General features: G+C 48.9%; 1 protein-coding gene across 4 annotated transcripts in view; it reads right to left on the reverse strand.

Annotated features, from left to right (window-relative positions):
- Positions 1–27,888, reverse strand: part of LOC119178800 (glycerol kinase 5) — a 409,569-nt gene that overhangs the window by 66,550 nt on the left and 315,131 nt on the right. For all 4 annotated transcript variants that reach the window (XM_075868891.1, XM_037430055.2, XM_075868972.1 and 1 more), the window contains exon 12: positions 11,072–11,176. In XM_075868891.1, the coding sequence (XP_075725006.1) occupies positions 11,072–11,176 (105 nt within the window). The remainder of the gene's footprint in view (positions 1–11,071; positions 11,177–27,888) is intronic.

The following is a 27,888-nucleotide window of genomic DNA, read 5'->3' on the forward strand; positions in this document are numbered from 1 at the left end:
AGCCAATTGAACCACCCTGCCGACCTTTCCAGCAGATTGGTATGGATCTACTGGGGCCGTTCCCGACGTTGGCTTTCAGAAACAAGTGGATCGTGGTAGCTACCGACTACCTCACCCGCTACGCCGAGACAAAAGCCCTTCGCAAAGGCAGTGCATTCGAGGTAGCTAAGTTCTTCGTCGAAAATATCGTCCTACCTCACGGTGCCCCGGAGGTCCTTATCACCGACAGAGGAACGGCATTTACTGCCGACTTAACTCAAGCGATCTTGGCATACAGCCAGACAAACCACCGCCAGATGACAGCACACCACTCACAGACCAACGGCCTCACCGAGCGGTTTAACAAGACGATCGCTAACATGCTGGCAAGGTACGTCGATGTCGAACACAAGACGTGGGACGCCATTCCTCCGTACGTGACCTTCGCATACAACACGGCGGTGCAGGAGACGACGCAGATATCTCCATACAAATTCGTCTACGGAAGGAGCCCGGCAACGACGCTCGATGCCATGTTACCCAACGTCACCGACGAAGAAAACCTCGATGTGAGTGAGTACCTTCAATGCGCCGAAGAATCCCGACAACTCGCGCGTCAACGTATCAAGAATCAACAGACGACCGACAGCCGCCGTTGCAATCTTCGACGACACTTCATGAAATACCAGCCCGGTGAACGTGTTTTGGTGTGGACGCCAATACGCCGACGTGGACTAAGTGAAAAGCTTCTGCGACGATACTTCGGACCGTACAGGGTGGTTCAACACCTCGGCCCACTTGATTACGAGGTTGTCCCCGATGGCATCACGAACTCTCAACGATGCCGATCGCGACCTCAAGTCGTCCATGTCACATGCCTCAAGCTGTTTCATGCGCGTTGACAAACTGAAAGAGTGTTTTTGTATTATTATTGTGTCATAATTTATTCATTGTACTTTCTTGCATTATTGTTGTACCTTCATCTCTAGTTAAAGCATCGGGACGATGCCTTTTTCAGAGGGGGGGGGGCAATGCAACGATCCATTTGCCAAGATTTGTTATTGTCCCAAAACACTACACAATTCTCAGCGCAAACCGCGCCTGCAGTTTTCGAGAAGCTTCCGGACTGTATTAGTTGATCGACGGCCGACGCTCCGTTCACTGCTATCTGTGCAAGACTGCTACTGTAATCGAACTTTCCGTTTACCGGGCACAGGTTCCCCAAATAAACAGTTAAATCCCAACATAAAGTCTCCTGTCTTCGGCCACGTCACGACCACGTGATAATATTGTAGCGATGCTGAGGCAGACAGGCTAAAAAACAAGCATCTTTATTAGGGCAAACTTGTGCCCACAAGTCTAACGACTATGGTCGTCGAGTCCGAGTAGCCGAGAGACACAGATTCAACTATCTTCCTCTTCCTTGTAGGCCAAGCGCACGAACGCGTGGCGCATGCCAGCCAGGTTTTGCTGGTGCTCTTGCCATGATTATTGCGGCAGGCTACTTGAACGTGGCCAACCTGTCGCGGCATTATCCCCCTCCTCAGACGCATCGTCCCGATGCTTGAGAGAGTGAAATGATACATGCGCACTCTCACTCATTTTCCGACGATCTGTCATGATAGGGCTTCATGCGGACTACGTGTACCACTTCCGTGGTATTGCGGCGTCTTGAGCTCACGTGTCCCGCGGATCTGACTTTATAAGTGACATCGCTGATACGGTTGAGTACTTCATAAGGGCCGAAGTATCGACAAAGAAACTTTTCAGAGAGTCCGCGGCTCACTGGTATTCATATCCACACTTTGTCACCGGGATGATAAAGTGCGTCACTGCGTCGCTTGTTGTACCGACTAGAGTCGACGCGCTGTTGACGGCGTATTCGGTATCTTGCCATTTGTCGTGCTTATTCGGCTCATTGCAAGAAGTCATCGAAGTCAGGTGGATAGCTGTTTTCGTCCTGTAGTGGTAACATGACATCCAGTGGGGTGGTCACTCTTCGGCCGAATACTAGTTCGAAAGGGGCAACGTGGGTTGTTTCTTGAATGGCTGTATTATATGCAAATGTTACGTAGGGTAATATTTCATCCCACTGTTTATGTTTAACATCGACACACATTGATAGCATGTCGGTCAGAGTTCTGTTGAGGCATTCGGTTAAGCCATTTGACTGAGGGTGATACGCCGTTGTTCTTCTGTGATCGGTATTTGTCATGCGCATCAGACATTGCATAAGGTCTGCAGTAAATGCGGTGCGCCGATCCGTAATAACGACGATGGGCGCACCATGTCTGAGCACTATGTTGTTCACGAAGAACTTGGCGACTTCGGCAGCTATCGCACTGTTCAGAGAGTCAGTCTCAGCATAACGGGTCAGATAGTCTGTAGCTACGACAATTCATTTCTTGCCTGCACATGATGTCGGGAAAGGTCCTAGGAAGTCCATGCCGACTTGTTGGAATGGGGCATCCGGAGGGTCTATTGACTGGAGAAGGCCGGCTGGTTTTACGGCTGGAGTTTTGCGCCATTGACATTGACGACAAGTTTTCACATAGCACTGCACTGATGCGAGCAACTTAGGCCATTAGTACTTCAGGCGAATCCTGGCGAATGTTCGGCTCACACCCATGTGGCCAGATGTTGGCTCGTCGTGGTATGCATGAAGAATTTCTTGTCGCATGGCTATGGGCATGACTAGTAAAAACGTTTCGCCATTAGGTTCGAAGTTCCTCCTGTAAAGGACACTTCCTCGAAGGCAGAACGTGAGCGCCCTCTGGAGAATATGCAAGGAACTTGAACGTCGAGACCCTGCAGGTGTTGTATAAGCACCAGCAAATCCGGGTCATCTTGTTATGTTGAGCGATTTCGGATACGTCGACAACGCCTAGAAACGGGAAGTCTTCCTCTTCAGATACACTTGGATCGACAGGAGAGCGTGACAGGCAGTTGACATCACTGTGTTTCCTTCCAGATTTGTATACGACAGTAATGTCATACTCGTGCAGCCTAAGGCTCTATCTGGCTAGTCGACCTGACAGATCCTTGAGATTTGCTAGCCAGCATAGAGCATGGTGGTCACTGACAGCTCTGAACGGTCTACCATAAAAGTAGCGTCGAAACTTATTTATTTCCCAGATGACTGCGAGGAACTCTTTTTCAGTTGCAGAGTAGTTTGCATCAGCTTTTGAGAGCTTGCGGCTGGCATAGGCTAACACTTTCTCTTGACCATTTTGCCACTGGACCAGGATGGCGCCGAGGCCGACATTGCTGGCATCGGTATGGACTTCAGTGTCGGCTGTCTCATCAAAATAGGCAAGTATTGCTGAGCCCTGTAGCCGTTTTCCTAATTCATCAAAAGCTTTCTGTTGTTCGCTTTCCCATGTGAAGGGCACGTCGTGTTTCATTAGTTTTGTAAGAGGTTCCGCAATCTTTCAGAAGTTTTCCACAAATCGCCTATAGTAGGCACATAAACCCAGAAATCGACGCACTGACTTTTTGTCTTTGGGCGTAGAGAACCTCTGAACAGCGGCTGTCTTTTCGGTGTCAGGAGGAACACCGTCAGAACTAATGACATGTCCAAGGAATCTCAGCTCTTCGAAGCAGAAGTGGCATTTTTCGGGTTTGATTGTCAAGTTTGCTGACCGGATGGCTTGTAATACAGTGCGCAGTCGCTCTAGATGTTTGTCGAACGTTGCAAAGAATACCCCCACGTCATCCAAATACACTAGGCATGACTGCCATTTCAATCCCGCGAGGACAGTGTCCATCATTCGCTAGAACCTCGCTGGCGCGGAACAGAGGCCGAATGGAATCGCTTTGAATTCGTAGAGGCCATCTAGTGTTACGAATGCTGTTTTTTCACGGTCCCGCTCATCGACCTCTTTTTGCCAATATCCGCTTTTCAGATCCAAGGAGGAGAAAAACTTTGCGGATCGCAGCCGATCTAGTGTATCGTCAATACGTGGCAAGAGGTAGACATCTCGTTTAGTTACACTGTTGAGTTTTCGGTAGTCCACACAGAATCTAAGCGTGTTGTCTTTCTTTTTAACGAGCACTACGGGGGATGCCCATGGACTATTCGAAGGCTGGATGACATCATCCGAAAGCATTTCCTCCACTTGCTTCTTAATGATTTCCTGTTCTTTCTGCGACACTCGATATAGATACTGGCATATAGCCCTCGTGTCGTCTTGCGTTATAATTCTGTGTTTCGTAATTGACGTGCGCTGGACCTTCGAGGCAATTGAAAAGCAATCAGAGAATTCTTTTACTAAGGCGTAAATCTGTTTCTTTTGACTGTCCGGAAGGCTCTGGTTGACGGTCACGGATGTGTCGATGTTGCAGGCCACTGGTCGAGTGGTTGACGTGGTTAAGCTGCATAGTTCGGTCGTCATACAGAAGTCGTGTAAATAGGCAATAGTCGTGCCTTGAGCGACGTGTTGAGGTCATTGGAGAAATTCGTAAGTAGGACATCTGCACGGCCATTCGTCAAGTGAACAAGACCCCAAGCTACGCAGACACAAAAACAGCCCTACATTTGTATCCGTTATGCCTTCGCGGTTGTAAAATGCGTCATTCTCTACGAGCACCATTATACTGCAGCGTGGCGGCACAGTTACGTCATCATGAACAACGCCTAGAACAGTAAGGCGTCATTCTTCAGAGTCCTCTACAGGTATAGCTCGTTCAGTCGAAAACGACACGCTGGACCTGCGTAGGTTAATTATGGCACCATTAGCTCGCAAAAAATCCATTCTTATAATGAGGTCTCTTGAACATTCTGGTAGCACGATGAAATCAGCAACGTAAATAAAGCCCTGTATTTCAATTCTTGCAGTGCATCTGCCAAGGGGCGTAATAATGTGACCACCTGCCGTGCGTATCTGCGATCCACTCCACTGTGTCACAACTTTGTTTAGCTTCTTCACCATTTTGTGGCTTATCACTGAATAATCAGCACCGGTGTCGACTAAGGCATTCAGCTCCCATCTTTCCATTCTCAACCGCAAATCTGAAGAAACGCTTTCGTTGCTGCACCCATTTACCGGAAATACACTGTCGTTGCCCTCAAGCCATATTGGAGGATCTTCGTAACTGATGTTATCAGCGGCCTCACCTCCACAGGTCGCTTGCTTCAGTTTTCCGGGAGTGGACTTGGAGAGCGATGACCAGGCTGCCTTGAAGATGCACGTGGGCTGGATGACCGGTAGTGCATAGGCGATGGTGACCGTGACCGATGTTGGCGTAGAGGTGGCGAGTTCTGACGCGTGGACAAGTACTCCTCAATCTCTGCTGGTCGTTCGCCGTTTCGGGGACACGGTGCATACGACGGGAAGCCTCTTAATCCAGCCTGTCGGTGAAGGCAGAATCTGTACAAATGACCCGCTTCGCCCCAATGAGAACACAGAGGCCTGCGCTCGTGATCACGCCAGATGTCACTTTTTCTGGGCTTAGGCTCCACATAGCGATGTGTGCTATGAGCTCCTGGGGGCAGATAGGTAGCCGTTGGTTCGCGTGGACGAGGTGCCCTGCGTGCTGTAGATGGGAGAGGAGTCGCCGCCATCACAACTGCTGCATTGTTGTGTACTGTGGGTTGTCGGAGAACTTCAGAGTACGTTCGGATAGGTCGAACCGGCTGCAGCTCACGCTCTGGTTCTCGTATGACCTGCCTCAGTTCGTCACGAACAACGTCTGTAACAGATAGTGCAGTTGGAGTCTGGGGCATTTGCAGTCTGCTCAGTTCTCTAATAACTGATCTAATGAGCTCTCGCAGGACTTCAACGTCGTTTCGCACGCCTCCGGAGACTACCTGTGCAGATGCGCAGTTAAGATTCCGGTTGTACTGCCGAGCCCACTGTTCCAGTGTTTTTTCGATGGCCGTCGCTTCCCAGTAAAACTCGGCAACTGTGCTTGGAGAGTTGCGGACGAGAACGGCGAAAAGCTCTTGCTTCACTACGCGCATTAGATGGCGCACCTTCTTATCCTCAGCCATGTTGTATTCAGCACGCTTGAACAGACGGACCATGTCCTCAATGTACATGGCAGCACTCTCGATTGTGAGCTGGTTCCTGGATTGAAGAGCAGCTTCCGCTTTTTCTTTTCGGTCTATGTTTGCGAACGTAGCCATCGCTTGTCGTCGAAATACCTCCCAGGTAGACAACGAGGTTTCATGGTTCTCAAACAATGTCTTTGCGAAGTCTTCCAGGGCGAAGTATACGCGACGGAGCTTCTCTCTTTCGTCCCATCCATTCAAGCTCGCCACTCTCTCGAACAGGTCCAACCAATCTTCCACGTCCTCGTACGAGTCGCCGTGCAATACTGGCGGCTGGTGCGGTTGGCTGATGAACACTTGTGCCGGTGTTACCTGGCTAGTCATAGTGGTGGCGTCCATCGTTTGACTTCCCCTTGGTGTGAAGTGGAGAGGACTGAACTCAGGTGAGTCACCTCAAAGACGGCGACTTGCCCTCTGGTGTACGTGACGATCATCAATTGAAGGGTCAAAAATCGAAACGCTGAAGCCATTTAGTGACAGTAGTTGTAAATGTTCTATCCTTCATTCAGATATCACCGCACCAAAACAGTTGACTTTGACGTGTAACACTGAGATTTACTGATGAACGCAAAAGAAACTGACACAACGATTGACAAAAAAATGAAGCGATTCCAAGAAACCCAAACGCCATTGAGCACAGCTATTGAAGAAGTTTCAAAAGAAGACGACATAGCGTTTTCGTCTACACCGTCAAAAATCGGCAAGGTCAAGGAATATTCTTATTACTATTGAATCGATTACACAAAAATTGGATAGAATTGTCCTCATCACAATCAGACCACAAAAAGGACAAAAACACAAGAAAGTACACGACACAAGCGCTGTGCAACAACTGAAAGTCTAATAGAAGAAATGTGTCATATATATGTAAACATTCTAGCATCAAACAATCCTTTACACCCACCGCCAAGCATGTAATTAGCTATGCTGTAGATACAATATCTCAATGTCTGTGAGAGCGATTGAAGGTTGGCTCACGCACCTGTCTCCTGCTTTTATGATTTCAATGCTTCAGCAATTTCACGCATGCGCTGTTAACTACTACTCATCAACACACTGGTTTTCTTAAACTCACCTGCACAGCCGCACTCCCGGCAATGGAGAGCAAGATGCGTGTATGGTGTACCTTTCAGACATCTAGCATGCTCTCTTAGACGGGTGTTGAGGTAGCATCCCGTGTGCCCAATGTACATGCACCCACGTGACAAAGGGGTGGATTACACCACTCTGCTCGCACAATCAGTGAAACGCTTAGAATGCTTTATAGAGAAACCTTCCGCGCCGACAGGGGCCTTCCCCTTCTGCCCTCTTTTGTCAACTCTCGCACACACGCTTCCTAGCTTCTTGCCAGAACGAAAGACAGTCTTTATGTCATGATGACTGGCCACCTTCTTCAAACAGTGCGACATAGCATGCAGGTATGAGATAACGACGAACTTTTTGCGGCGATCCAAGGCCACACCCGTCACTTTTTGTTCCCTCTTCAGGCAATGAAACAGTCGCTGTGAAGTGGAGGCAAGGACGAGGTGCGAGAAATCAGCCGCTTCCAAAATGATAACCTGCCGTAAAAAATCTCACCTACAGCGTGAGTAAAAAACTTTTTTAAAGCCGAACTAAGACTGGACGTGACCAATATTTTATGTACATTTTTCAATGAGTAGAGCGATAGCTTAACAGTGAATTTGTGGAACAGGGAATAGGACCAGCAAACATGGTCTCTCCGGAACTGTAATGAAAGATCTAAAAATTTCAAGACGTCTCTTCACACTTCAGAAGTAAAACACAGATCTTTGCCTAAACAATCTTAGGACCTAGAACTTGGATCAAAGACTTCATAAAGTTGACACGATCGACGAACACCAAGTTATTGTCGACGCATCAAAAAACATGTCTTTAATACCCTCGAAATCTTGCTCAAGGGTATAGTTCACATTTTCAAGAAATATGTTGCTTCGTACTAGGGCTACCTTGACCCGATACAGATACCCCATTTTTGTGTGTACCGACGCTGCTCAAATGAAATAATTCTAGAGCATGAGTAGAACCAAATCATTTATAGGAAGCTTTCAGTGAAAAAAAACCATAAGGATGATGTCCCTTTCCGGGCCATTGTTACCAAGCAGAACTCATGGCAACAAGTTGTGTTTCGCTTTTTACAGAGACATTTAGAGGCGTTGCAGTTGCTTAATCTTTTGCATACTCGCAATTAAAATGAGGTGATAAAATTGTTGGCTGAGCTGACCGTCCAGTTCTACAGCGTTGGCTGGCTGTACAGCGTTCCTTGGCTGACTTTCGAGTTGTACAGCGTTCAGCCGCGTACAGCATTGCCTGTTTCTATACGCTGAACTTCAGCGTAGACGTACAAGACCTGTTTTATTCTTTGCCACATGGTTACCTCATGAGCTGCGTGAAAGAAACAATTGTTGAGGAGAATGATGTAGTAGTGTTTAGAAATAATATTGTTATTTCAGTAAAAGGCTCCTTAGAACTACTTTGGTTTTACTTATGATCTACAGTTGTTTCATTTGGGCCGAGTGCCTGCGTACAAAAGTCAGGTATTTGTATCGGGTCAACGTTAGCCTTAAATCTAAGCAATATATGTTTGGAAATGTGGACCAAACCCTTCAGGAAAATTTCGAGGGTATTGACAGGCATTTTTTATATATGTTCAGGATTACTTGGTGTTTGTCGATTAGGTCAACTTTATATAGTCTATGATCCAGGTCCGAGGAATGTTTAGGCAAAAGAGCAAAGGTCTGTGCTTTACTTCTGAAGTCCCAAGAGACAATGTCTTGCAATTTTTAGATCCTTCATTACAGTTCCAGAAGGACTATGTCTGCTTGCCTTATTCCCCTCATTCCACAAAACCACTTTTGAGCTCCCGCCCTATTTATTCAAAAGTTGTAAAAAATGAATTGACCACGTCCTGTCTTAGTTCGGCTCTAATGAAGTCCTGTCCTGGCACTGTAGGTGACAGTTTCTTACTGCAGGCTGTCAGATTGGAAGCGGCTGCTTTGTCGCGCCTGGTCCTTGCCTCCATTTCACAGCTACTGTTCCATCGCCTGCAATCTGAACAGAAAGAGGACCTTGACGCTGTGGGTGTGGCCTCAGATTGGCGAAAAAAGTTCGTTGCTATGTAATACCGGCCCGCCACGTCCCACCGTTTGAAGAAGATGGCCAGTCATTATGGCATAAACGTTCTCTTTGGTGCTGGCAAGAAGCTAAGAGCCCCGCCGCAGTGGTCTAGTGGCTAAGGTATCGGCTGCTGACCCGCAGGTTGCGATATCGAATCCTGGCTGCGGCGGCGGCATTTTCGATGGACGTGGGAATGCTGTAAGCCTGTGTGCTCAGATTTGGGTGCACGAACAACCCCAGGTGGTCGAAATTTTCGGATCCCTCCACTACGGCGTCTCTCATAATCATATGGTGGTTTTGGAACGTTAAACCCTACATATCAATCAAGAACCTAAGAAGCGTGTTCATGAGAGTTGACAAAAAAGTGCAGGAAGGGTAGGTCACTGTCAGTCCTGAAGGTTGCTCTATAAGCCAGTCTAAGTATTTCACTGACTAGCGAGCGAATTCGTGTACTCCGCTCCTTTGTCATGCGGGTGCATGTACAGTGGGCAGACGAGACGTTGCCTTAAAGTCCGTCTAAGCGAGCATGCTAGGTCTCTGAAAGGTACACCATACACGAATTTTGCCCTTAATAGCTGGCAGTGCGGCTGCGCAGCTGAGTTCAAGAAAACTTGATGAGGCATAATGACCAGTACACGCATCACTTAGTTCTAAGCATTTTAAGAGCGTTCCAAACAAGCTCCTAAATTACTTCAAATTTTTGTTGTTGTTGAAGCGTACCTAAAGCACTCGGACAAAAGGCTGACAAAGAGAGCGCTTACCGCCTCATCTGTCCATGTGTTTTGGGTGCGCTTCCACAAAATTCTAATTATGAACGTAATCCAACTGGCCCAACTTAGCATCTTTCTCCCAAAATACTATCCGGCGCACTGAATCGAACGCACGAGCTCTCGCTTTTCAGCCTGTGGTGTTGGTCACCACGAACGCACGCGCTTCTACATTAAAACGGCAAGCTATTTTTATACGCCATTTAACATGGGCTGTGGCGATCTCAGCATTACTAGCAAGAATGGAACAAAGAGCACTCTCGGTGCCCCGCTCATCGCAACACGCGGTCATACGCTCGTATCCTACGGGTACATTGACCCGCGGGGCAAGGGGAGGGTGGAGATTGACGCTCGTGCGTGCACGCGCTTAACTTGAGGTGGGGGAGAATTGTACACACTCGGGCTTTCCCTGGAATGATCACATTGTAGTTACCGGGCGCACAAAGGTCACTTCACTCAATGCACAGTCACCGTTTGCGAAAAGGACGTGCTTTTCAGACACAACGAAGCAACTGTAACACTTGTTAGCTCGCGCATATCTGTACTTATGAGTACGTTTCGTGCGCCATTTTTGTTTCACCAGCCCGTCAAGTGTCGAGCTGTGAACCTCGATATATCACAACCTGCATAGCTCATCAACAGGCACGCTGTTAGAAGCAGGGGCCACAAACGCTGAAAATGAACACTGTTCGAATCGAGGCCAGCTTTTTTTAAGTATAGCCAAAGAACAGTGGCGACATGAGGGGTGATCAGCCGGCTGTTCAGCAATCATTTCAGAATAAATACCACTTTCATGCAATGAATCTTCAAATATACCTTTCTCTACGCGCCATCTATGTAATAGACCTCTCACGTAACAGTATTATGGCCCATAAACACATATAAAAATGGCGCCTTTTAACACCATACAAATAGAGCTCCCTTCATACCAAATGTTTCAGTCGTTGCACCTGACTCACCCAGGTTATGTTCTAAAAAATTGCTTTCAATCATAATATAGTGCACTATTTTCTCTCCTGAAGTACTTTTCCAGACAAGCAAGCACATTTTCTGTCCTTAGCAAAGATCTAAATGTTGTCGAGGGGCCTTAAAAGCCGCTTCACTTGAATTCTATAATTTGCGTGAGAAGTCTGCTCACCCATTTCCTGGGCCCAGTCGACGACGGTGCCCGTATCGAAGCTGCCGCCTTCGGCAAGGTACGTCACCTGATCTCGGATCTTCCAGCCAACGACGGGGTAAATACCTGAGCAAGAATAAATCACTAGTCACGTGGCGTGCCTTGCAGCAACCGCCATACGCTGGTGCTTGTATCTCAGTCATTCCCAAACTGTCCATAGGCAGGCTTGATGCCGGGTAGAAAATCACGTTGTTTCAGTGGTAAAGCGTTTTTGAATATAACAGGAACAACTAGACATCACACAATGCGAATTTCCAAAATATTAGGACGTTCAATGATCCAACCCATTTAAAATGCTTGTCCCCTTCACTGTGGCACAGACCCACTTCAGGCATAATTGTTCATTGTTATCAGCCACTGCAAAAAAAATTGAATAGCATAGCTAATGCCAGCCAACTACACGAAAATTATGATTTATGGCATAGTGGGTACCCAGCAAGTGTGCTTGTAGCAGTTACTCGAAGGCTGTTTACAAACGCCAGGCGTGCGCGGAAGGCGCAGCACAGTCACAGCGAAAGCTTGAAGAGCGGCCTTTCTGAACCTTTCGAAACAATCATTGCGTGACTACTGCAGGCACACTTGCTTGATACCCACTGGAGCATTATAATAATTTTTTGTGGGTAGTAGGCCGGCATTCACTATGCTATTTTTCGTCATTTTTCTGAAAAGCATCGTATCCGCTAAACACTTGTAAGGAATTTTGCGACAATTGTTCATGCAGTGGCTAACGACGATGAGGAATTATGGCTGAAGTGGGTATGCGCCACAGTTAATAGAGGAACAAGAACAAGCTTTTCTAATGGGTTGGATCATTGGACGACCCACTCAATAGCTATTCGCATAGTGTGACAATCGTTTGTTCTTTTCCTGGTTTAAAACGCTTTATAAGTCATATTAACGCGATTGCTTTCCTGACATCAAGCCTACCTACACTCTAAGGCAAAAGGGTCTTAACAGAATGTGTGGCTCATCCTTTTGGGGACTATTGGCGCTGCCACAATCATTAATCTCGTTGTCACATTATTCTGTTTAAAGACTAACAGTACCGGGTCTAGCGGTTAGTACCCACAGACGAGCTCAAGAGGCTAACATTTAGTCTTCACATTTGCACTTTAGAGAGCAATAGTTAGCCCCAAAATTAACCTCAAAGGACTAACAATTAATCCTCTCATTCACACCTTATAGGGCAACTGTTAATCCCCACATTTACACCTTACTGGGCAACCGTTGGTCCTCACAGTTGCACTTTGCCGGACGAACGGTTGATCCACTCAAGTACTTCAATCGGATGAACTTTTTTATCACCAGTTCAAACTTTGACTTTTGTTTATTTTCTGCCAGGCCTGATACTTTTTTCGCCTGTTTTTCTGCGCAGTGAGCAACAAATAGTGCAGGAAAGAACACATGGAAAAGTAGTTAGCCACCTATGTGTAACTGCTTTCGCAGTCACAGTAATAACGAAAGACAAAAGTGAGACATCGAAATCATTTACTTTTCTACATACACATGAAGATTCTCCATTCTTTTAAGTGAATTCTTGATGAAGTGTAGAAGTCCAGTCTCGTCACATCTTGTTCACTCCTTGTGGAGCTCATCCAATGAAAGCGATAGATGACAGGCATTGTAGACGCCAGCGCATGCAGCCTTCTCCCTGTTGTGTTCCAACAGCTGTACGTACAATAAGATAGTAAAAATAGTTAGACACACGTGAAAGAAGATGAAGATGCACGCATATGACAAGTACGTGCAAGTTAACATAAAAAACATGCATGTCAAATATGACACACAAATAACTTTACCTTCACATCTCGCACAGTCCTTCTGAAGCTGCTCTAACGAAAGAGATGGATGACAGGCATCGCAGACGCCAGCGCACACATCCTTCAGCATGATGTGTGCCCACAGCTGCACAGTATGTAAAATAGTGAGTTACACGTGACAGAGGATGAATACAAATGCATATGAAAAATACTTGCAACGTGAAATAAAAACATATGTGAGATATAAGATGCTAATAATTCACCGTGATGTCACACATCGTCAAAGACTCATTTTGATCCCTGTAGCGCATCAGCTTCGGAGCGGCGGCCGCAGCCACAACTCCGTGATCCAGCGTGCCGCTAACAAGTCGGCGAGTCCTAAGTGAGTGACGTCGTTAAGCTCGAGCAAGCGAACGCGAGACCAAACATGGCGCTGCACGCAGAGTGTCTGCCGCTAGCGAAGTTCGAACAGGAGAGTGAGCGTACACTTGGCCACCGCCACGAACAGCACGGAGCTGGTTTGGAGCTAGCACCGAAGAAATCGACGGTTGTGCGGCCCTTTTCCACAAACTTGAGCAAGTTCCGCGCGCAAACGCGAGTCCGCCGCTGCGGCCAACGGACGGCGCCGAGCTGCTTGCGACCAACTGATGGGGAAGCCAACTGTAATGGCCACAAATTTTCACCGAGTTCCGATGCTAGCGTAAGCCCCACCATGCCGTGCTGGTGCACTTACAGCGCACGACATATAACAACCAAGCTCATTACGAGAACCCGCAACGTGTTTTCGACGACTCCCTAAACAGCGACGAGGTCTTATCCCAATATCGTCAGCCCAGAGCTCATCGCAGCGGCGAAGACAGGTGAGCACTCGATGAGCGAGCGTACGGGAGGCCGACAGCAATGGCGGCCGATTTCCAGGCGGTCGCAAAGCACAGGCGAACTGCAGACGCCGAAGCTGACCTTCGCGGTGCATTTCTGTGTGCGATATATAACATGAGCGAGCCTATTGCCGGCAAGCGCGATCCGTATCGCACACGCGACAAGTAGAGTAGAATAAAGACTAATAACCTACTTGCAAAAGAATCCAGCGCTGACTTCTGTCCTGAGTCGGACTGAAATATCTATTCGATAGGCCTGCCGTCTTCTCGGCCGCCATGTTGGCCTTCCCAACTGTTGCTGTCGTGTGTTGGTCATGACTACCTTGAAGCCAGAGATTTACTGCGCGGCATGGTGACGGGTTCAGACTTGCTCCAGACTTCATGGGTGCAGCGAAACGTAAAAGCAGCAGCCCACGCTGATCCAAGCGTACACACAAGCACCACGTCGCATTTCCTAGATCGTCGAATTCAGGCGGCCGTGGTCGAGCACTCTGAGCGCGACGCAACGCGAACCGTCGCCAGCAAAATACAGGGAAAGACTGAGCCAGGAAAGGAGGACGGCTAGTGACCTTGGTAACGGTCTGCGCGCTGCCTGCATTGCCTGGGCAGTTCAACACTGGAGACTAAGCGGTTTGCACGCGGCCTGCTTCCATCTGTGATTCCTCCTAAAGGGTCTATCCGTTCATTGCGCGCACCTATTGGGCTCCATTACTTCTTTTTCGAATAATTTTGCCTTAAAGTGTAAGGCAAGTAGGCCAAGAAGTCCCAAGCACCGGTGTTTTTCAGTGGTAGAATACTGGCCTGGCACCCAGCGGACCCTGGTTCGAGCCCCACTGCGTCATTGGTGCTAGGCTTGTTTTTCTAATTTTGCACGATTTGATTACGGACACCGGTAGGGGCAGACAACTGCGCATGACCCGACTTGTTATCTTATAAGAGCTTGCACTGTAAAAGGCTCAGAAAGAACGCTCGTTCAGCTTTCACTGTGACAGGCGCAGGCTTGGCATTTTTTTTATTTTTCAAGTACCCGCGGTGTTCTAGGAGGGAGTAACTTGGACTATATATATATATATATATATATATATATATATATATATATATATATACCAGATTACCGATCAAATGCCTCCTTCTGCAAAAGAGTATTGAGTTACCGTGAGTGCCTTCCAGCGGGCCACATACCTCTGGAATGTATCCCGACACCCCCTTGGTGCTTAGACTGTCCAAACCTACGCTGACAGTGCCAGGAATCGGCAAAAAGGTGGATCTCTTGACACCAGCTTTGAAGCAGCTCACTCTACATATGCTGCACGAAGGATACAAACACCACGTCAAACTTTATAGGGATAACTCGACAAATGTTAGGGGATCTGCAGGAGCTGTGATCTATCCAGGAAAACCGAAACCACTAAATTTCAAACGTCTCACAAAACAACATCAACAGCCGTAGAGCTCACAGCTTTCCGCTGTGCACTCCGCAGAATTGATCAAGAAGCACCTCTCAAATGGTGCATCTTCACCAATTCGAAACCAGCTCTGTATTGTATTCCAACTGCGCTGCGTTGTGGACGTCAAGACCAATTGGTGCTGGAAACAAGACAACTGCATCAACAAGTACTACAGAAAGGATATAATGTAAGTTTTGAATGGTTATCAGGCCAGAGCAGAATCATTCATAACGAGCATGCCGCCGCTGAAGCGAAGAACGCTCAGGAAAATGGCATGATGGATCCCATTTGACTGTCAAGAAGCGACGCAGCAGCAAGGAGTAATACACTCGCGCACAATGTCACCAGGTCTCTGCGGAACACGCCCGGATTTTCACACACCCGCCTTCACCATCTGGACTCATACCTACGACTTTCCATTGCATCTGGGTTACCCAGATCTGAGAAAACCGTTCTCTGTCGCATGTGGCTTGGGGTGTATTTTACGACCACCTTAGCTTGCCACATCGGATGGGCAGACAGTGCTGCGTGTGATCATTGCAGCGCTGACGAAACCATCGAACATATTTTGAGTCAGTGTCCTCAGCACAGCTCTGTCAGCAGTGTTAGCACGCTTCGACGACCAGCCGCTTTCCAAAAAATAATTTTGGAATACCGGAAAGATCGAGCTTCACGCTAAAAAGCGACGAAGGCTCTCCTGAAGCTTCTGCGATCGACCCGCCTCGTCGAACGTTTGAGAAGTTTACGTGTTATTGTGTGTTTTAGCTTCCGCCTCGATCTCTTTCTCTCATTCCCTTTCCGTTACATTTCTGTCTCCCATTTCCCCTTCCCCAGTGCAGAGTAGCAAACGAAACACTTGCTTTCTGGTTAATCTCCCTGCCTTTCTTCATACCATTTCTCCCTCCCATCTCTCTCTCTCTCTCTCTCTCTCTCTCTCTCTATATATATATATATATATATATATATATATATATATATATATATATATATATATATATATATATATATATACACATTATCAGCCTGACTATGTCCACTGCAGGACAAAGGGCTCTCCCATATTCCGCCAGTTAACTCTGTCCTGTGCTTGCTGCTGCCGATTTATACCCTCAAACTTCTTAATCTCATCTCCCCACCTAACCTTCTGTCTCCCCCTAACCCGCTTGCCTTCTCTGGGAATCCAGTCAGTTACCCTTAATGACCAGCGGTAATCCTGTCTACACGCCACATGCCCGGCCCATGTCCATTTCTTCTTCTCGATTTCAACTGTGATATTCCTAACCCTCTTTTTTTCCCCAATCTACTCTGCTCTCTTTTTGACTCTTAAGGTTACACCTACCATTTTTTTTTCCATTGCTCATATATATATATATATATATATATATATATATATATTGTAAAGAAGAGGAAGTACTCCGGCGCAGAGGCAGCAGCATCGAGTGTGCAGCAGCGGCTCGAGCTCGGAAATTGCGGCTGGTGCATCGCCTTCCAAGCCTTCCAAGCACCAACCTTTCTGCTTAATAAATCTCCTTTATAATTGGTGGAGACGTGCCGGGTACCGTCCCTTACACCTTCCCGCTACCATCCTGGAACTCCGTTCTCGACGGCTACCTTCTGCTATGCCGGACGCCGATCAGCAGACGCTTCCATCTCTTCCGGCCACCTGTCCAGGCAGTGTTCCTCAGCGGAAGCCTCCAATCTTCAGTGGAACAGATGACAACGACGTTGAAGAGTGGCTCTCGACTTTCGAACGGGTGAGCGCTTTAAACAGATGGACGGACGCGGACAAGTTGACACGCGTTTCGTTCTATCTCACGGGTGTAGCCAGCCTTTGGCTTAGAAACCACCAGGCAGACGTCCGAACGTGGCCGCAATTTAAAACGTCGATTGTAGCAGTCTTCGATCGACCTGCCGTCCGAAAACTTCGTGCCGAGCAACGTTTACGCACACGCGCACAAGAAATGGGTGAAACCTTTACAAGTTACATAGAGGACGTCGTCGATTTGTGCAGACGCGTGAACGCCGAGATGACCGAAGCTGAAAAATGTAAGCACATCCTCAAAGGGATTGACGACGACGCTTTTCAAATGCTCTTGGCGAAAAGCCCGACCACTGTTAACGACGTAATTAGCCTCTGCCAAATCTACGATGAATTGCGGAAGCAGCGAGCTCTGACAAGACGTCCTCCAGCGCACGATTTGGCATCGCTGTCTAGTGTGATCAGTGGTCATGACCACGCGTCACTAATAGCCGAAATAAAAGCATTTGTCCGCGAAGAAGTTGCACGACAGCTTTCCTTGGTGCCTTTCACACCAGAAGCTACCACAACTTTACCATCGTCTCTACGTGACGTCATTCAAGGAGAGGTTGCCGAGGCCTTACCAGCTGCTCGCGAGCCTAATCTTGTGGCTGCTCCTCTCACCTACGCCACGGCTGCAGCCATGCCAACTCGCAAGGCCCCTGCGCCTCCGTTCCAGCCTCGCGCGAGCTATACCCCAGCTCCAGTTCACTGTACCAGCACTAACACCGCCAACTCGTGGCGCACCCTCGATAATCGCCCGATATGTTACGCTTGTCGATACCCCGGACACGTCGCAAGGTATTGTCGCCGCCAGACGCATATCACCAATGAAAACCGCCGTGAGCCTTTCTTCCCGCTCGACTCCAACGCGCGATACGGTTGCTCCACTCCAATGCCAGCCCGCTACCAGGACGACCACCGCCCTCGGCCGGGACGTCTTCGCTCGCCCTCTCCACGCCGCCGCTCGCCTTCTCCTATGCCTCGACGGCCCGCACCTAACGAGGAGGAAAACTAGACGACGCAGTTCCTGAGGCAAGAACTGCGCAAGTTTCGGTTTGCCCAAGTCCTCATTTGTCACCTACCAATGTTATTGATGTGTTCGTCGAAAATATCCCTACTGTCGCTCTTGTAGATACCGGTGCAGCTGTTTCGGTAATAGATGCTGGATTTTGCCGCTCAATTCGTAAGGTTACGACGCCTTTTTCCGGATTATCGCTTCGCACAGCCAGTGCTCAACCTGTTCAACCGACCGCAGTATGTACAGCCCGCGTGACAATTCAGGACATTCTGTATACGATAGAGTTCGTTGTTCTTTCATCATGCTCCCATAATATTATTTTGAGATGGGACTTTTTGTCGCGTCATAACGCCGTAATCGACTGTGCTAGGGCTGAGGTCGAATTTTGCTCACTGGATGACCAAGCGTCCGTCGACACCCAGTTTGCCACTAAACTTGTCGTTAGCGATGACACCTACATCCCTCCATGCTCTTTTGCGTTCGTGCCAGTTTCATGCAGCGCCATATCCGACGGCACGGTCTTCTTCACACCATCTCCAATATTCGTCGCCCGAAGAGCTCTCCCCCTGCCTTTTGCTGCTCTCGATCTTGTAGAAGGGTCAACCACAATGCCAATTTATAATCATGGGTCGTCGTCTTTATCTCTACTTTGTCGCGAGTGCCTTGGCCACGTCGACACAATCAGTTCTTCCAGAATTATATCCGTCCCCGATGAGGTGCCTTCTACCTCCGTCTGTGAACTGGCTGTCGTCTCAGCGCCTGACTCAACGTCGGCAAACATATTTCAACCATTCATCGCTGCAGATTTGACATCTTCGCAGCGTTCACAACTCCTCACCATTCTTGAGAGTTACCGCCACTCTTTCGACGTTGAACAAACATCTCTCGGCCGTGCCTTAGCAGTAGAACACCACATCGACACTGGGTCCCACTCACCGCTGCGACAACGACCATATCGCGTGTCCGCTACAGAACGCCGCGTCATTGCTGACCAAGTAGACGACATGCTTCGCAGAGGCGTCATTCGACCTTCACAGAGCCCATGGGCGTCTCCGATGGTTCTCGTCAAAAAGAAAGACGGTTCTATTCGTTTCTGTGTCGATTTCCGGCGATTGAACAAGATCACGCTGAAGGATGTTTATCCACTACCGCGCATTGACGATGCTTTGGACAGTTTGCAGGGTGCCGAGTTCTTTTCCTCGTTAGACTTGCGGTCAGGCTACTGGCAGGTGCCTATGGCGGAGGCCGATCGCCCCAAAACCGCTTTTGTCAAGCCAGACGGCTTATATGAATTCACCGTCATGCCCTTCGGACTTTGCAATGCACCTGCAACGTTCGAACGAATGATGGACAACATCCTGCGTGGACTAAAATGGAAGATATGCTTGTGTTACCTCGATGATATCGTGGTCTTCGCCCCTAACTTTGACACACACTTACGTCGCCTTCAGCACGTCCTTACTTGCTTAACTAACGCCGGTTTGCAATTAAACCTCAAAAAATGTCGATTTGCCATGCGTCAACTGAACATTTTGGGCCACGTTGTTTCCAAGGAAGGCATCCTCCCGGATCCCGAGAAATTGCGAGCTGTTACGGCGTTTCCTAAACCTGCCACCATCAAAGAACTTCGAAGTTTCATCGGCTTGTGTTCGTATTTCCGGCGATTCGTCCGAAACTTCGCGTCTATTATATCATCTCTCACGCAACTTCTCAGCAGCTGTAAAGACCTCTTATCGTGGTCCCCTGCCTGCGACGAGGCTTTCAACACCCTGCGACGGCTTCTTACGACGCCACCAATTCTACGCCATTTCGATCCTGAAGCCCCAACTGAAATCCACACCGACGCCAGTGGTGTAGGCCTGGGTGCTGTGCTCGCACAGCGTAAACCGGAACATCAGGAATACGTCGTGGCATACGCTAGTCGCACACTTACCAAGGCTGAGAGCAACTACAGCGTCACAGAAAAGGAGTGCTTGGCCATTGTGTGGGCCCTTGGAAAGTTTCGCCCATATCTATATGGTCGTTCTTTTGACTTCGTGACCGACCACCACGCGCTGTGCTGGCTTTCAACGTTAAAAGACCCATCTGGCCGCCTTGCTCGCTGGGCGTTGAAAATTCAAGATTACGACATACGCGTGGTTTATCGGTCAGGACGGAAGCATGCTGACGCCAACGCCCTTTCTCGTTCTCCCCTGTCCCAGAATGCCACAGCTGACTCCGCTTGCGATTCCACATTGTCATCGCTTGACTTTGACACCATTGCTATCGAACAACGCAATGACCCGTGGACTGCGTCTCTCCTCAATCATCTCTCCGACACTTCTGAACTCCCAAAGACGCGAACGCTTCGGCGCCAAGTTCCACACTTCTCGATACGTGACATGCTTCTCTATCGACGTAACTACGCACCAGTGGGACGCAAGTGGCTGCTCGTCGTTCCACGAACCCTGAGGTCGCAGATTTGTTCCTCTTTTCACGCTGACCCACAATGTGGCCACGCAGGAGTCTTCAAGACCTACGAAAGGCTTCGACATCGCTACTACTGGCGTGGCATGTATACCTTCGTCCGCTCTTGTGCCGAATGTCAGCGCCGAAAATCTCCACCACACGCCTCCGCCGGTGAACTGCAGCCTTTACCATGCCCTTCCCGACCCTTCGAACGGGTTGGAATAGATATTTATGGGCCACTTCCATTGACTGCGACTGGCAACAGGTGGATAATAGTTGCTATCGACCACCTAACGCGCTATGCTGAGACCGCTGCTCTTAAAACGGCTACAGCACAGGAGGTTGCCACTTTCCTACTGCGTCATTTTCTGTTGCGTCATGGAGGCCCTCAAGAACTCCTCAGTGACCGCGGCCGCGCCTTCTTGTCCGAGGTCATTGAAAAATTGCTCGCTGAGTGTGCTATTGTACATCGCACATGTACCGCTTATCACCCACAAACCAATGGGGCTACCGAGCGCTTTAATCATACTCTCGGTGACATGCTATCTATGTATGTGACGCCTGACCACTCTAACTGGGACTTAGTTCTCCCATTCATTACATACGCCTACAATACGGCAACGCAAGCGACAACAGGCTTCTCCCCTTTTTACCTCCTCTACGGCCGTCACCCCTCCCACACCATTGACACTATTTTGCCCTATCGACCAGACGCGTCCGAGTGCCTACCGATCTTGGACGCCGCCAGACACGCAGAAGAATGCCGCCAGTTAGCTCGTCGCTTTACTTGCGATGACCAAAACAGGCAAAAAGCAATTCGTGATGCCCAGACCTCAACTCCCGTTTTTCTTCCGGGTTCTCTTGTATGGCTGTCAGTGCCGCATCGCACACCTGGGCTCTCTTCCAAACTTCTGCCAAAGTACGATGGGCCATATCGTATTGTCGAACAAACTTCGCCAGTAAACTACCTCATTGAGCCTCTTACGCCACCATCAGACTTGCGACGTCGCAACCGCGAGGTTGTACACGTACAGAGGCTCAAGCAATACCACGGTTTAACGCCGCCTGCACAGGACTAAGTCGCCAGGATGGCTCCTTTTTTTCTCCGTGGGGCCATTGTAAAGAAGAGGAAGTACTCCGGCGCAGAGGCAGCAGCATCGAGTGTGCAGCAGCGGCTCGAGCTCGGAAATTGCGGCTGGTGCATCGCCTTCCAAGCCTTCCAAGCACCAACCTTTCTGCTTAATAAATCTCCTTTATAATATATCTATATTCTAGAGTCGAGATACCCGGCTTCACCTTCGTCACCAGCTTCATTGTCCTGTCGGAGTGTTCAAGAGATGCAATAATCGAAATGGACTTTTTGCAGGCCAATGGCACAGTGATAAACTTCCAGGAAACGTGCGTCTCGTTCTCGACGAAACACCCCATCGCGACATTCGAGAGTGAAAAACAATTCGATGCGCTCCAGATTGCAGGTGATGATGTAACAGTACCTGCAAGATCCATCATCGCTGTCACTGTAAAAAGCAATGTGTACAACGACTAAGAAGGAATGGCAGAAAGCAATACTGGGCTATTACTCGAGAAAGGAATCTGTGCACCAAGAGGTATTGTACGACTGCGTGATGGGTGTCTTCCTGACAAATTTCTGAAATGAGGTGCAGCATCTTGCAAAGGGAACTGTTGTTGGTCACTTGCACGATTACGTTCCGATTACGGATTTGAATTCTTCCGAGACTGTACCACTACACCCTGACGGTATATATTCCATACTCGCATCTATCCACATCGAAGCAGCCCTATCACCGAATCAGAAACAAAAAATCGAGAGCCTTATACGGGAATACGCCTCTTGTTTTTCCACGTCATTGAAAGTGCAAAGAACATCCATCACCAAACACCGCATCATAATCGATCAATCTGTTAGACCTATTTGCCAGAATCCGTACCGAGTGTCACCAAAAGAGAGAGAAGTCATCAGAGGCCAAGTTGAATAAATGCTCAGAGACTGCGTAATTCAACCGTCGGCCAGCACATAGGCCTCACCTGTAGTGCTGGTAAAGAAAAAGAGCCAGACCTTGCGCTTCTGCGTTGACTACCGAAAATTGAGCGTCGTCACACAGTGGGATGTCTATCCCCTTCCAAGGATCGATGACAACCTTGACAGACTACGAGACGCGAAATTCTTCTCCTCTCTAGACCTCATGAGCGCATACTGGCAGATAGAGATGGACAATCAAGATCGCGAGATAACTGTTTTCGTCACCCCAAATGGGTTATACGAGTTCAAGGTACTCCTTTTTGGCCTGTGTTTCGCACCCGCCACATTTCAGCGGATGATGGATACTGTGCTGTCTGGGTTAAAATGGCAGTCCTGCCTTGTTTATCTCGATGACGTCCTGATCTTTTCGGCCACCTTCGATAAGCATATGGAACGACTACGGACTGTGCTCGAAGCAATTAGATCAGTAGGGCTGACGATAAAACCCCAAAAGTGCCATTTTGGTTTTCATGAACTGCTTTTCCTCGGTCATGTGGTTAGCTCTGAAGGCATTCGACCTGACCCCAAAAAGACAGCACCTGTAGAAAAGTTTCCTAGACCGACGAATAAAAGGGCTTTGAGACGATTCTTAGGACTTTGTGCCTATTACAGAAGATTCATCAAAGATTTTTCGAAGATTGAGGAACCACTAACCCGACTGACGAAAGAAGACAGGCCTTTCACCTGGACAAGCGAGCAAGAAGACGCGTTCAATGAGCTACGACAACCACTCCTAAACCACCCCGTCATGGCACATTTCCACGAAGAAGCCGAAACAGAGATTCACACGGACGCAAGCAATTTGGGACTAGGCGCCGTCCTTGTGCAGCTCCAAAACGGAGAGGAAAGAGTGGTCGTATATGCTAGTCGCACTCTTTCGAGAGCTGAAATAAATTATTCGGCGACGGAAAAAGAATGTCTGGCGGTAATATAGGCCATACAAAAATTCCGACCGTACTTATATGATAGACCATTTCGAGCAGTGAGCGACCATCACTCGCTATGCTGGCTCGCAGGCCTCAAGGACCCTTCCGGGCGACTTGCTAGGTGGAGCCTCAGGTTGCAAGAATACGACATACCAGTTCTATACAAGTCGGGTCGCAAGCACAGCGATGCAGATTGCCTGTCACGCGCACCAATAAAATCTGCACCTGTTGAAGATGGAGACGACTTTCCGTTTCTTGGAGCCGTCAGCACCGCAGACATGACTGAATATCAACAATCTGATGCAGAGTTGCTTAAACTGATCAAGCATCTGGAAGGGCAACCCGTGCATGTTCCTCGAGTTTTCGTGCGGGGATTGTCCTCGTACCTGATGAGAAACAACGTTTTATATAAGAGAAACTTCGAGCACGGCCAGGAGAAATTCCTACTCGTCGATCCTTCGGCCTTGCGACCCGAAATCCTGGAAGCCTGCCACGATGACCCAGTGGCAGGCCACCTCGGAGTGAGTAGAACATTGGCTCGCATCCGCGTCAAGTACTACTGGCCAAAGTTACTGGATGCTGTACAGCATTATGTAAGGACATGTAGAGATTGCCAGAGATGCAAAACGGCTCCATTGAAACCTGCAGGATTTCTCCAACCAATCGAACCACCTGAATCTCTATTTGAACAAGTAGGAATGGATCTACTTGGTCCATTTCCTACGTCATCAATGGGCAACCGATGGATAGTAGTGGCGAAAGACTACTTAACCCGGTATGCCGAGACAGCCTCTCTCACCAGGGGCACAGCTGTAGAAGTCGCTGGATTTTTCGTCACTAACATTGTACTACGACATGGTGCCCCAAAGGTGATTATAATGGATCGAGGAACTGCATTCACAGCCATTCTGACGCAGTTCATTATGAAACTTACCCACACATGTCATAGGAAAACAACGGCTTACCACCCCCAAACGAATGGGCTAACCGAGCGACTCAACAGAACTCTAAACAATATGTTATCCATTTACGTTGACTTGGAGCACCGTACGTGGGACAAGATACTGCCGTTCGCCACTTTCGCGTACAATACTGCTGTGCATATCCCGACTCTAGAGGTACACATGGCTGCCGGATCGATAAGGTGTCCCCCGGCGGTTCGCACTTGTGGTCCTATCCAAGGGGTCAGCACTTTTTTCAGCGTTCGGGCAAGTCCCCCGCTTATGATGTAATAGTCTGCGTGTCTACCAAAGCATTCGTTTCGTAGCCGTCTATAATTACCGACAAATCAGAAGCGACGTTACCGTTTCCGCACGTAGTCTCGTGTCTATCATAACATTTTGAAATCGGCACTGGAGGTTGTTTTCTTGCGTCGGCAGCGGCCTTAGCTCCCCAGGTCGCCGATTCTAGTTTTTCCCGAAGCAGGCTTTGGGGAAGTCGCCTCGGAGAGTTTGAAGATGGGCCGATACCTCAGTGGCGCTGTCGACTGAGAGTGATGCTGCTGCGAGGAGTGAGCACCTTGACGCATTGACAAGTACTCCTCGATTTTAAAAGGTCGCTCCCCATTCCGTGGACAAGCAGCGTTTACGGGAAAACCCCGAAATCCAGCTTGGCGATATTCACACATACAGTAAAGATGGCCAACTTCGCCGCAGTGATAACAAAGCAGAATTCGATCAGGAATGCACCACATATCAGCTTTTCGGATCCTTGTCTCGGCTGGGGACGGCGTGAATCGAAGTTTCGGCAGATGCGTGCTTGCTGCAGAAAAATAAGGTCCAGGGGCGGCGAAATGGGGTACAGGGGCGCATCTCAGCACCTCGGCGTACGAGACTACGGGCTGCATCGGAACCGACGCTTGAACAGGCTGGGCTTGTGGCTGCTGCTCACGGACTGCCTGTCTCACCTCCTCCCGAACGACTTCCGCTAATGACGAGACCGTTGATGGGTTGTCGTTTAGCTTCTGGAGCTCTTCTTAAACCACCGACTGAATGAGCTCTCGTAATACGTCGATGCCATTCCTGAAGACTGCTGACACCACGTCTACAGATGCCACGTTAACATCTCGATTGTAGTGCCTCGCTCGCTGTTTCAGAGCCTTTTCAACCGCTGTCACCTCGGTGCGAAATTCAGCGACGTTCCGCGGGGGGCATCGGAGCAAACCAGCAAAGACCTCCTGCTTCACCCCAAGCATCAGGTGCCGAAGTTTCTTGTCCTCGCTCATATTTTGATCAGACCGGCGAAATAACCAGCACATGTCTTCCACATACATTGCGACGCTTTCATTGTTGCGCTGGTTTCTTGCTTGCAAGGCAGCTTAAGCTCTTTCCTTGCGGTCTGTACTCGGGTATGTAGCCAGTAGCTCCCGTCGGAAATCATGCCACGATCGAATGGTACCTTCGTGGTTTTCGAACCACATTCGTGCACTGTCCTGTAACGCGAAATAAACTCGGCGGAGCTTCCATTCTTCGGTCCATTCGTTGCAGTTGGCGACGCGCTCAAAACCCTCCAACCAATCCTCGGCGTCTATCGCCATAAAAAGGGTCGGGCGTTCGTGGCTCATTGACAACGACGTGCGTGGCAGCGACTGGAGACGAAACGACGTGTGCGGCAGCAGTTGGAGACGACATTTCGGTACTCTCACCGGACACAGCTGGAGACACTCTAGGCTCTGGTGGCAGGGGAAATTCTGGTGGCTCACCACGTAGACGATGGCTGGAGCACTGATGAACTGGCGTGAGCTCAGTTGGTTCGACTGCTCATAGTTCCGGGCTGCTTTCTCGAAGTCCGACTGGGTTTGGGATCATTACCCAGCACCTCCACCAGACTTGTTACATACAATTCAAATGGTGTACGAATAACTGTTCATTGGGGCTAACTTGTGCCCGAAAAGTGCCTACTGAACAGTGCCTACGTGGATGAGCAAAAAGGCAGGGCAAAAACTTCACTAGCTACAATGAAGATGTTATCGATTTATGCCAGCGCTTTAACCCTCAGATGATCGAACAAGACAAGATCAGGCATATCTTGAAAGGAATAGACAATTATGCCTTTCAAATGTTGCTGGCAAAGGGCCCAAGTACCGTGTCCGAACTTGTGACCTTGTGCCAGAGCTTGGAAGAGATTCGCAAGCAACGTGCATCAGTTCGGAGGTCAACGACAGCAGACGACTCTTCCGCTTCCCTGGCCGTCGGTGGTGACAGCACCCTGCTAGAGCAGATAAAAGAATATATACGTGAAGAGGTCGCACGACAGCTTTCCTGTCTCTCGTATCTGCCGACCACCAAAGCACCAACGAATTGCCTAACGCCAACGATCAGACAGGCTATTCAGGAGCAGGTCTTCGAGGCGTTGCCATTAGCTACGCCTCCCTCTCCATCAACACCTGTTGCTGCGCCACTGACTTATGCAGCCATCGCAGCAATGCCTCCGCCTCGTCTGCCGTTGTATACGCCACAACCTGTGCGACCTTCCACCGCGCCGTTTCCAGCTACACAACAGCACGCTGGAAATCTTTGGTGCACTGCTGACAACCGGCCGAAATGTTACTTTTGCGGGATTCAAGGTCACGTTGCACATCTATGTCGTCGTCGTTTCGCAGCTAATGCACCAAGATACCCTGACTACTCGTTTTGGCCTCCATACCACACGCCTCACGTGCCACCTGAAGTTCACAAAAGCGATGTGCAAGCTGTTTCCAGCACCCGAATCTCCGCTTCTCTACGTTCTACTTCCCGCTCGCCTTCCCCTTCAACAAGACGTCAGTCTGTGTCGCCTATGCGTCGACAACCCACCTCCATTGAGACACAAAACTAACTGCCGCAGCTCCGGAGGCACGAGCTGCGTCATTGTCTATTCGTTTAAGTCCTTGCCTGTCTCCCGCCAATCTTATCAATGTAATCGTCGAAGGTGTACGGACACATGCACTCATCGATATCGGTGCCGCGTTATCTGTGATTAGTCAACGACGTTGCCACTCTCTTCGTAAAGTGACGATGCTTTCTCCCGTAGTTTCTTTTAGCACTGCGAGCGCCCAACAAATTGAGCCCGTCGCGGCATGTACGGCAAAAATGGTTATTCGAGACGTGTTGTACATCATTGAATTTCACATGTTGGCTTCATGTTCCCACCATGTCATCCTAAGATGGGATTTCTTATCACGTCATCACCCCGTCGTGGACTGCGCTTGGGCCGAAGTGGAGCTGTTTCCGTTTTGTGACGTGCCTTCTGTTGATGCAACCGTATCTAGTGTGGCTAACCTTGTCGTCGCGACGGACATAGACTTTCCTCCTTTCAGCGCCCAGTTTGTCCCTGCCTGCTGAACTTCACTTTCTGACACTACCGTCCTATTCACGCCGTCTGACATCTTCGGTAGCCGCCATCACACATCGCTCCCATTCGCCGTTCTTGCGCTTCGTCAAGACACTACCGGAATATTTATATCCAATCTGAACTCGT

This window comes from Rhipicephalus microplus, chromosome 1 (genome assembly GCF_043290135.1).
Source record: "Rhipicephalus microplus isolate Deutch F79 chromosome 1, USDA_Rmic, whole genome shotgun sequence".
Lineage (NCBI taxonomy): Eukaryota > Metazoa > Arthropoda > Arachnida > Ixodida > Ixodidae > Rhipicephalus > Rhipicephalus microplus.